At 38.8% G+C, this 11,931-nt stretch overlaps 2 protein-coding genes across 2 annotated transcripts; one reads left to right on the plus strand and one right to left on the minus strand.

Moving 5' to 3' along the window:
• The first annotated feature begins 157 nt into the window (after positions 1–157).
• Positions 158–7,497, plus strand: LOC147052118 (carboxypeptidase Q-like). Its single transcript, XM_085919261.1, has 11 exons — positions 158–301; positions 676–799; positions 968–1,177; positions 1,362–1,478; positions 1,604–1,811; positions 1,892–2,099; positions 4,549–4,660; positions 4,787–4,878; positions 5,156–5,251; positions 5,401–5,506; positions 7,018–7,497. The coding sequence occupies exons 2-11, from the start codon at positions 676–678 to the stop codon at positions 7,176–7,178; spliced, it is 1,434 nt and encodes a 477-aa protein (XP_085775387.1). The 5' UTR covers positions 158–301; the 3' UTR covers positions 7,179–7,497.
• Positions 7,498–8,292: 795 nt separating this feature from the next.
• dscc1 (DNA replication and sister chromatid cohesion 1) lies at positions 8,293–11,312 on the minus strand. The gene is made up of 9 exons (XM_085918395.1): positions 10,815–11,312; positions 10,571–10,739; positions 10,004–10,138; positions 9,781–9,871; positions 9,558–9,696; positions 9,418–9,470; positions 9,190–9,344; positions 8,972–9,120; positions 8,293–8,824 (listed from the first exon to the last, which is right to left on the minus strand). The coding sequence occupies exons 1-9, from the start codon at positions 11,072–11,074 to the stop codon at positions 8,713–8,715; spliced, it is 1,263 nt and encodes a 420-aa protein (XP_085774521.1). The 5' UTR covers positions 11,075–11,312; the 3' UTR covers positions 8,293–8,712.
• Between the last annotated feature and the right edge of the window lie 619 nt (positions 11,313–11,931).

Consider the following 11,931-nt stretch of genomic DNA (forward strand, 5'->3'; position numbering starts at 1 on the left):
CCTTTACATACTTTCTTCGTTCTACTGTTACTGTCTTTCTTATAATTTTTTGTGTACTATATTTGTCTGAACTAGAAATATTTTTCATTTATTTGCGTTAGCTTTTACTGTGAAAGCTTGATAAAACGTAAAGCTTTTATTGTGAAAGTATCCGGAGAGGAAGTCAGCTATCATGAGGCTGTCAGAATCATGAGAATACTTCCTCAGATTGTTTCCATCCATACCTTGATTTTTGGGCTTCCTCTGAAGACGGAGACAGTCTTAAAACCCAAGCGACAGGATTGCTACCCTGGCCTGCAGGGTTTGTGTTCTTTCACTCTGTTTTCAAATCAAACATGATCGCATTTGTCAATCTGCAAACTTTGACAACACCGGTTTGTTACCCTTACCATTCATTTGTTTGATCTGGTAGACCTGTACAAAAGCGTTATCAATTCATCATTAGATTATTTGTTGTCATTAATATCAAGTATGATTTAATCGTTATAGCTTTCGTTTTATCTTCATAGTGAAAGTGAAACAGCAACCTTGTCAACTTCCTCTTAATATTTTACTATCAAGGGAAGTAAGAACGAGTTAGTTCCCCCCCTTTCTGTTTATTTTGAACAAATCAGTGCCTCTATTTTATTTTGATTGCTAATATAATGTTAATTGTGGCAAACTGTCTTTCCTCAGATGGCAAGGGTTGGTAAACTGTCTTCCTGCTTCTTCATCCTTCTTTTCATGCTGAAATCCCTGGTTGGGCGACCCCAAAGCCCAACAATGGTTAGATATGAATTCAACAGAACTGCTCAGAAAGGTACCACGCATTCTCTTTTAAATTTGATATTTTTCTTGAGGTCTGCTGGTGGGAATTAATTTGAAAGATGGCAAATTATGCCCCCCCCCCCCCCCCCCTAATTTAAAACAATGTCTTAAGGAAATCCCATCTGATGGTTTAAAGGTACAATTGTTATGTGTGTTCAAGACGTGGTAGCGGAGATTGCAGGCTACGCAGATGTGGCCAAACAGATCATCGACCTGGCTGTGTTCGGAGCTGCTAAGAATCGCTCTTACGGACGCCTCGCCGACTTTACCGACACCATCGGGAACCGTGTCAGTGGCTCGCTCAACCTGGAGATGGCTATCAAATATATGTACAAAGCTATGACGCAAGATGGTTTGGACGTTCATCTGGGTAAGTCATCCTGTGTTCTAATGTTCTTGCAAATGTAAGAAAAGCATATTTTATGTTTTTTTTGCTTTGTGAGAGGTGCATCTTATGTAGGACAGAGGAGAAAAAAATATTTTCTTGATCATCATCTCATGTCTCGTTGTCTGGTAAGGAAGATTTTTTTGTGTCTGTCTTTTGGTGTCACCAGAACCAGTAAAAATCCCTCACTGGGTTAGAGGAAAGGAGAGTGCAGTGATGACCTTCCCAAGGGTCAAGAATCTGGCTCTCCTCGGTTTGGGGAGCAGTGTGGGGACGCCACCTGAAGGTCAGCCACGATTTTGATTTCTGTATCTCCTCTAAAAGTGTCTTCTGATCTAAATCATTGCAGAAGTAGCAATTTAATAAACCAGCAGCCATTATTTTCCCTTTCTTTTCACTCCCTGTCTGAAGGTATTGAGGCCGAGGTGTTGGTTGTTGAATCTTTTGAGGAACTGAAGCGCAGAGCCAGCGAGGCCGTAGGGAGGATTGTGGTCTTCAACCAGCCATTTGTCAGCTACGGCACGACAGTGGCATACCGCGAATACGGCGCCTCGGAGGCGTCGAAATTTGGAGCCGTGGCCACACTAATCCGATCCATCACTCCTTTCTCGATTAATAGGTGCTCATCTAATTGTAGACTTGGTTGCGCTATGTCATTCCTATCAAGCAAAGAATCCATCTTTGTCGCTACCTCTTTAGCCCTCACACAGGTTGGCAAGACTATCAGGATGGTGTGAAGCCCATCCCTACGGCATGTATCACCATGGAGGATGCTGAGCTTATGTCGCGTATAGCGCAGAGGGGACAGCGGATCACCATCCGACTCACAATGGCCGCCAAGACGCTTCCAGATGCCGATTCCTTTAACACGGTGGCTGAGATAAAAGGCTGGCAGCACCCCGAGCAGGTATTTTGCATCTATCTGTCTGCCATGCTTATTTAAATGTATGCAAATGCATTCTTGCTTTCTAAATGTTAAATCAATTCAAATTAACATTACTTGAATAATTCATTTTCTCCATTTAGTGGTCACGTGTGAGCAATTATCAGCTCGTATGTCCTTTTATTGTTTATCCCCGCAGCTAACAAGAACCAAAGTTAGATGAAATTAGGTACGTGCATGAAATACAGACCCCAATTCCAATGAAGTGGGAATGTTGTGTAAAACATAAATAGAAATAGAATACAATGATTTGCAAATCCTTTTCGACCTATAATCAACTCCATCCACCATACACACAAACTATGGTCGGTTAGCACAATTTGTTTCTTCAGAATTTGCTGACATGAACCTAACATTTGAATATAGATTGAGAGTAATTATTTCATTCTGTTTTAATTGAACACAGTGTTCCAACTTCACTGGAATTTTGGTATGTTGATGCCTTTAGAATCACAGCACACGTGTTCCTTATTACCCGCCTAGATGAGGTGTTTGTCTTTCATGCCTGTCTTTTAGTAGAATTAAGCAAAAACTACAGAGAGAAGATTTTGACCGGATTTGCTGAAGTGGTGGAATGTGGGATAGGCGAAAGCTTTTAAGTTTCTTCATCACTTTCTGTTTTTTATCGCTCACAATATTCCAGTTCTGGCTGCAGGAAATGATAGACAAAGCTACCATTGCTGTGTTCGTCATAATTATTTCTTATTTCTTCCCATTTCTAAAGAACAGGAAGTCTGGTGATGATGTCACATCTCTTTAGTTTTTTATCAATCCAACCAATCTGCTGACGATTAAAAATAGATTTCATTTTCCATATGAATCAATATGCCAGCAATTTAATTCTTAAGAAAAAAAGATACAGTCTTAGGTAAAGTGTTCTTGCTCAGGTATAAAATGTGGTCTTTCTTTATCATAACTTTATTTTATCACATACCACGACCTGAGCCAACACGCATGTCCAACCAAATCCTTTGAGATTACACATACTTGAGTACCGAGAAAAACGGGTAGAACTTGATGAACAGATAACTTGCTTCGACCCAAGTACTGTTATTTTTGCAAAAGTAGACCTTTTGAAACAATTTTTTTTTTTTAACTTGTTTTCATTTCGCATGCATTCTTAGTTAAGAGTCTATATTGCATGCTGAATCATGACCTACCCTAAAACAATACACCCTGGATTTGGATTGAATGGCACTTTAAAACACAAAGGGTGCTTTATCAGTATTTTGTGATTGTGCATTGGTTGTGTATCAGATTTTAATCATTTACAGTATAAAGACAGTAAATAAAGAGGCCTGCTCGATTTACGGTTAAAAATAAACATTGCACGTCATACATGATAGAGACCAAAATGTTTTGTGCGGGGAAAATACGGAAAAGGGAAACGAAACACATGACAGTCAGTAATTGAATCATCTCTCGCTTGTGGATTTTCCCTTTCGCAGTTTCAGCAAACAACATGTATGTGGTTTGAGCTTTAGTGACTCATCATGGGATTTAGTCAGTCAGTCAGTTATCTAACTAGAATGAATCCTTTTTGTTTTCACCTTTTATACATTGCTGTAGACGTAATTCCTACAACCGTCTGTCAATCTTTTACATTACATATAAATATGCAAGTTGTTTACGATTTGAAACGTCACGTTAACTTGTGTCTGCCTTTTTTTAAATGATTCAGAAATACATGCTTGGCTTGCGCAAATTTTATCGATGCACATTCTGGCATCTAGACTTTTTGACACACCCATTGTTCGTTATCTAGAAATTCGTGTGCTACCACTAAAGAGGTGTGACTCTTTAAAGTCTGGTTGTAAATAAAGGAATGGCATAGAAATGAGTCAGAAAACAAAATTACAGACATGCATTTTATTGAATTTGAATGAATATACCTTCCATAGCAGATTCATCGTCGCCAGGGAGACTTGCACACTGCTCAGTCAATATAGGAGAGCAAGTCTATTTTGTTCTGCTTGAAATAAATCCAATAAAAGTATTTTAAATAGAATACTTTGCTTGTGACTGAATACATGTTTGGAGCCAACAGAGAAATACACTCTGTTTGTGTGGTTAATAAAAGTTTTAAAATGATAGATTAACCCTGGAAGGAATGATTTGAATTTATTTATTTAATTTTTATAGGAACAAGACAATATTTTTATTTGACCTCTGAGATTCAATATTTTGTTTATTTGGTTTTGGATTATGAAACAAGGTCTTTGTTCTTGTTTCTGTTGATTTTTCACTGTGGTGCAATGTTTCAGGATCATAGTCCACACTTGTGTTTGTCCTGCACTTCCCGCTGACAGGAATTCGACGTAACATAATATTACTGGAAACTGTGTTTTTCCTGTTGTCTTTCCAACAAGATGCATTTAGTAATTTTTTTTTTCCCCCCACATCTATGCTCTAGGTTGTCCTATTGAGTGGTCATCTTGACAGTTGGGATGTGGGCCAGGGTGCTATGGATGATGGGGGCGGAGCCATGATTTCCTGGGAAGTCTTGTCACTCATAAAACAGCTAGGTGGGACAAGCCAAACAATTACACAAAGCCCAGTAAATCATTACTTATAATTCTTACAAGGAGACTTTTACTGTGAAGTGGTACACATTTGTGTTATTGTTGACGTGTTCCCACACCTATTTTCAGGCTTACGTCCGAGGAGGACAATGCGTACAGTGCTGTGGACGGGTGAAGAGCAGGGAGGAGTTGGAGCGCAGCAGTATTACAATCTTCATAAGGTCTGCTGCAGTTCTGATATTCAAAAAAAAAAAAATGATGACACAACAGAATGAAAAAACGCAGAGTAATAGAAATCAGTAAAGCATCTGTAGATGTGGTCCACATTGCTTCTGTCCACATAGTGATGTCATCTCATTCTAGCCATTGCAGTGGCTTCATGTAACTAATTCAATATTCACGCTGCCTCGATGAGTGATTAGCTCTGAGGAATGTTTCCCAACTTTTATTGAGCTAATTTAAGACTCAACCATATGCTACATGTCCTCTTCCATCCAGGTGAATCTGTCCAACTTTGATCTGGTCATGGAGTCTGACATGGGGACATTCAGCCCGGTGGCCCTGCAATTTACAGGCAGTGCTGAAGCACAAAAGGTAAGATCTTTAAATCACAATCCAAAAACATTTGAGGTATATTGCAATTGTGTACGTTCTAGAAAATAAGAGATGATGAAAACATACATTTTGATTTCTCTCTGCCGGTTGGATTTTGTGGTGTGAAAAGTTTATGTGTGTATCACCAGGTGATGGAGGAGGTGGTCAAACTGTTAGCTCCTCTCAATACAACCAAACTGGAGACACATGGAGAGGGTACGGACATCTCACCTTGGATGCAGGCCGGAGTACCGGGTCAGTTTAATCAGCAGGATGTTACTCACCACATGGGGAAATGAAAAGTAGTTAGACTAGTTTCTGTGGTGTTTGAAATTGATCTGAAAGAAAAAGTATGCCGTACATCGATATTCTCACGGGGGAATGATGTATATATATATATATTTATTTTTGGTCACAAATCTTAGATGATCCATAAACAGATTATCTCTCCATGTCAAAGCAGCAACACTATTGATTTCAAATGGTGGCTGTAGTTTTTTTTGTCATGAACATTACAGCTGTGAGGTGCTCTATGAGGCAATTCAGGTGCATATGAATAAATTAGAATATTTTGGGAAAACTAAATTGATTTTAGTCGTTCCAATCAAAGAGTGGAACCTATATTACAGTACTCACAAAACGTTTTCCTGCAAACGGAAACAAAATAGACAGTAGAATGATGGACGGATGGATGTATTATAAAAGAGAGTTTTTATCAAGAATTTTCAACATAATGTAGTTCAAGAGTTCAGTCATCAGTTCTCTCTAATGCCAGTCAGTGTATCTTGGGGAAAGGTTGAGGGTCCCTCTGCAGAAATATAGACACAAGAGTACAAACGTGTCAACACTATTTGTACTGAGTACTTACTTTTCCCCTCATTTCATCATGTTGGATGACGTTTTTATATCATGTGGCAATTTGTACTTTGCCTCTTCTCAAATTCCTTTTTTGTCTTTTGAGATGATCAAACAAATGTAAATATCAGCAAAAGATAATGTGAGTAAACATAAAATGTAGTTTTTAAAAGGTGATTTTAATCTATCAAGGGGGGAAAGAAAATCTAAGTTACATGGCTCAGTGTTGGAAAAAACAAAAGGATGTCTCTCTTTAAATCATGAACTGTGGCACAGTACACACATTTTTAGTAAAGTGGAGTTAATCTTCACTGATCACACTCAAGAATAATTACCTCCAGATCTGTTCAGTCTGTCTGACAAATTTAAGTGGACCAAAAGAACTACAGAAATGATCCCAAGAACACTGCAAGGACCCATCCAGGAGGTAACAAAAGAACTTGGGTTCACACCTAAAGAACCGCATTTGCATCAGTTCAAATGTCTGGCTATAACTTTGTGACCTCAAGCTGAAGTACGCTTGCGTTCTGCAGCTGGACAACGATCCAAAACATACTAGCAAGTCAAACAAGATGAAGATATTGGAGCGTCCTTGTCAAAGTCCACACTTGAATCTGATTGAAATGCTCATGACCTTAAAATGGACCATGTGGATTTTAACTTTTTTTTTTTTTCTCTCCAAAATAAATAAAGTCAACAAATGGGATTTTATGTTTTGTGGTATTAGTTTGGCTGATATTTACATATTTTAATATATAATATAAAAATGTAAGAATTGGAAAAGAGGCAAATCTTTTTTAAATGACGCTGTAGCTTCAGTTTAATAAATAATAAATGGGAAATTAATTGTTTTTATTTTTCTATTTCAGCCACCACTAACTCCACTATGTGTTTTGTTGGCCTTCATCCAGGTGCCAGCCTACATGTAGCCGACAGCCGATATTTTTGGTTCCACCACACGGAAGCTGATACCATGACAGTTCAGAACCCTCAAGACATGAACCTCTGTTCGGCTTTGTGGGCCGTGGTGGCGTACGTGGTAGCGGACCTCGAGGACATGCTGCCTCGGTAGTTGTTGAGAGGAAGAGACAAGGATTCTCAGAAACTGCGTTAGAAGTGTTTACACTGGTGATATCGCAGCCGAGTATTCTGTAAAGCCTTAACAAAAAATTATATTTCACTTAAAGTGAGACCAAAACGTGACAAGGATTGAGGAAAATGTTTTTAACCATTTTTATTTTTCCATGGTTTTTATACTTGTTTTAACATTTCTGTATGTGTACAAAATGCAACTTTTATTTCATCACCAGTTTTGTGTTCTGTAAGATTTTATAAAAAATACTTTTATTGTTATCATTGTTATCATGAATAAAAAGCATGATTACCATTCATTACCATGTTTGAGTGTTTTCATGATGTATGACAAAAGCACTAGTAAATAAAATTAGCTACGATAAAATGGTTAAAATGTAAGATCAAGAACAGAACAGCAGAACAAACATTTTGCCAGGAATTTGCAATTAATTACATTTTTGCTTGCCACAGAAGGCATCAAGAAATACAATTGCCCAATCTATTTCCAATTCAGAATTCCCATCAGTGATGTCAGCCAGTCCTTTGGAAACTATGAGTGTGCACTGGAAGTTGTTGTAACTTGTAACAAGCCTTAAGTCACCTTTTGTCAGTGCCTTCTGAATTCATGGGCTGATTCACACACACACACACACACACACACACACACACACACACACACACACACACACGATTATGTGAGGTGAGATACGGATTGGATGTTTCAGCACAATGAGTCACACATCTGCGCTGACATAAGCTGCAGGACGCCACATGCGTACAAAAACAACAGACGTCATTTCATTATGGATTTGACTTACTACATCTGGTGCAATTATTTTCCTTTTTTTTTTTTACATTAGTTGTTTTGTTTTTGTAACTGTTGCCATTTGTTTATGTGACGACTATTGAGAGATTTTACAGGTTAAGGTGATTCTGTAAAAAGCCTACTGAGGAGGTGCTATTCTCTATAATAGTATTGTAAACCAGGGGTCATTGACCTTTGTTGTATGCTGCTTGTTGGTTACTGAATACTGATGATGGAAAGGACTACTAGTTTGATAAACACATCTGAAATAAGTGACTCAATGTAGCTTTACTTATGCTACTGTTGATGGTGATATGCATCTCTTTATTATATTATACATGTCTGCAAGTGTTAACATTTTTAAAGGGTCACTTCTACAACATTACATGGAAATAACTATCCCTTCATTGATTATGAGCCATTTTTAGAACAGGCCCATAGGCTAGTCATGTGGTCCTGCTGGTAGTCAACAACACTTGGGTGATTTTTCTTTACATATCGCCACCTTGTGGACACCCACCCAAATAGCAGCTCTTTCTTACATTTTGAGGCAAAAAGATGAGGCAGTTACTCAAGTCTTAATCACAAAAATATAAGAATTAATTTGTACAAACAATCAAAATTTAACCTGAATATCCACAACACCTTACTGAATAAACTCCAAAAGTAAGTATCAAACATTTGAAATATATCTAAATGTATATAATGAAAGGTAGGAGAATGCTGTTCAAGTTACAATAGGCCTTCTAGAGTTGAACATCTTGACACCATTTTGTATTGAAGATCGAGCATATTTGGTCAATAGTGCTCCTGTGGTCTGTTTCTCGCCACACAGGTCCCTGCAAAAATAAATAGACACAAATTATTTATTTATTTGTACTTATTTTGCTTTAATTGCAGACTCATACCTAGTTGGAGAAACATTTTGTATTCTGACAAATTCTGAAAGCTCACATAATTTGCAATTAAAAAAAAGGAATACTCACGCTATATACGGCTCAATATCTTCTTCCGTCCATTTCTCTCGCAGTGTGAAGAGATGGTTAAAGCGCTCCAGTGTGTCCTCCGGAAGATCTTCTACCTGTAGAAGGCAGATGGTCTCGGGGCGAGAGCTACGGTCCACCAATGCGACACTCTAAAAAGGTGAAACATTGTTATTATGCTCCACTATTGATATCAAATTCAGAATGATGTAGATGCAAACCTTGAGTTGGCTCAGACTCGTGCTCATGCCATCTGGTACGCTCTGCTGCCACACTTCCTGAAACTCCCTCAGGTTGAACTTGATGGCATTCTTCAGCAACATGAGCGCAGTGGCCCGACAAACTTTAGCCTCATCAAGCGCGTAAAACACATCGTCTGTTTGGAGATAAGTGCCAATGTAAAATTACATTTCCAAATTCCTACAGATTTTGCAATAATGTTTACTTACCATTTTCAACATAGCGTGTCCCATAGCAGTTTAAACAGTGCTCAATCATCTCTCTGTCAATGACATTAAAGAATGTTTTCTTTTTATTTAATGTACAGCACTAAGTGCTCTGTAAATAAAGTTGGGTTGCTGAAACAAACCTGGGCTCGAGTGGGCTTAACTCCTCCAGACTGGTTTGAAGTGGAACCTTGTTGCAAGACCATGACTCAGAGTCCACCAGCTGAGTCACATGACCAAGCAACTTCATCTCATAGTCAGAGTCGAGCACACGCCAGCAGCCTGAAGAAATTCACACTCAACTGTAAATGTCTTTTCAGTGTTGATGAACACTATTTAACAGTGTGTTATTATTGTGTCTCTTACCATTTATCTGACAGGCGTGGATGGCCTTCAAGTGGTTCTTAAGCTCTTCTTCACTGGCTTGAATTGTCTCAAGTAGATGGTCCATGGTGTACTACAAACATTGTCTGTTTTTATTCAGTGCTTAATGGACGTAACTCCAACAGGCAAATACTTTTTTCGTGTGTAAGGTGTGTGGCTGTGATGTCATCAGTGTGAATTCATTCAAGGAGAAAAAGCACGCTACCGTGTTTTCAGTGTTCTCCTGCTGCCCAGGTAGGCCAGGCCCTTCATATGGGTTCTCTCTTAAAACTTTGAGCAGCTTCTTTAGTTTAGGACGTGACCTTCTCACTTCCCAGTAGCTGTTGCAAAAGCCCCAGATCTGCAAAGAGTTGAACGCTGATGCTGATTTGCATGATTTTGTTACATTTACTCAGATTATTGCGTAATCAACCTATTAAATAATGATACCATGCAAGATTTAAATTTTCACTTTATACCTATTAAATGCAACGAAGATCAGAGTCACCTTTAGTTCCTGCATGGGCCTTATCCAATTTAATTTGTTTATTACTTCCATTATTACAACATAATGATCAAAATCATCATTAAATCACAAAAAACAGCACACATTTGTGCAACATGGGTCATTTAAAAAAAAAAGGCCCTTAAAGTAAATTTAGAATGTGATGGTGTCAAGAAAAGAAACATCCTCTTTGCAAATATAGTTTGAGTTAATCGACCAGTAATATTCATCTAAAATAAAATGATACAAATGATTTGAGGGGCAATGGAATTTCCAAACGTATCCAACCTGAGCGTGAACAAGATGTGTGCTCTCCTGGCTGCTGGTGAGCTGATCGGGTGTTTTGCATCCTGGCAGAAAGAGCAACAGGTTGGAAGTGTCTGCGATCTTCAAATCGTACGTCTTGTCACCACTACACAACACGGCGTGTTCATCTTTGTCCCCTCTGATCACCAGGCTGCGAAAGCATCAACATCAGGTCAGGTCAACAAAACACTCACATGAAACTATAAAGTTCAGAAATTGTTCCGACCTGTTACCCGCTTCTATATGTTTGCACAGTGTGTCGTCCAGCTCCATTAGACAGTATTCTGCAGACGAGACGTTCTCTCCCAGAGACAAACAGTGAATCGTTTTCTGCAGATCTTCTTCTTTTAGCTTGGCGATCTCAAGCGTCGCCTGGATCTCCCCCAAAGTTCTCATTTTGAACACAACGCAGATTGAATAAATACAGGATAAAATTTGAACATGTACACGAAAGAGAATAACGCCTTCTAATTGTCTGTTTGTCATCAAAGTTACGCGCCTTCTTGTCGCGGGACGGAAGTTGTACTATGGGGTAGAGTTGGCTCGTGAGTGAACGATTCGTTTAAAAGAACGAATCTTTTCAGTGAACGAGAGTGAACGAATCTCTTTCTAAAGTTGAATTTCCCGTTCACCAACTGAACGGATCTGTGAGTGAACGAATCAGTGAGTGAGTGATTTTCAGTTCATCGCGAGAACGGATCAGTGAGTGAAGGGGGAGTGTCTGTCACTCACTCGTGAAACTTTGCAACCTGAAAATGGCGGTGTACCTAATGGAGTGTCCAAGTGACGTCACAGATCAAACAGCCAATTAGAAAGTGGGCGTGAGGGCTCTCTCTTTTCACTTTCATTTAGCTTTGACCATGATTTTTCCCTAATGAAGTGGCCTGTTATGAGGTACACCTGAACATAGTGGTGTACCTAATAGTGTGTCCGAGTGACGTCACAGATCAAACAGCCAATCAGAAAGTGGGGGTGAGGGCGGGTGTGACACGTTTCACTTTCACTTGAGCTTTGACCATGATTTTTCCCTGATGAAATGGCCTCATGGACACTTCAATAGGTACACTACACAAAGTAAAAATAAATGAATAAATAAATAAAGTGTAGCTAATGATTTGATGACACACATCACTAGTAAAAAAGAATGCAGACGACAACAGACTTCTAAGTTTAAATAGCTGACTGGTTTGTGTCACAAGCTCTTGCACAGTAAGAACCAAGTTCGATTCCAGGTGTGAGCATACACCTAAAGTGCTTTTAGAATTGGAATTGTTTGCTACATTTTCTATTTATTTATTCAGTTATATTTTTATTACCTTAACCCAACCCTAACCTTAACCCTA

This window comes from Syngnathus leptorhynchus, chromosome 8 (assembly GCF_054491065.1).
Source record: "Syngnathus leptorhynchus isolate UIUO chromosome 8, UIUO_Slep, whole genome shotgun sequence".
In the NCBI taxonomy this organism is placed as follows: Eukaryota; Metazoa; Chordata; class Actinopteri; order Syngnathiformes; family Syngnathidae; genus Syngnathus; species Syngnathus leptorhynchus.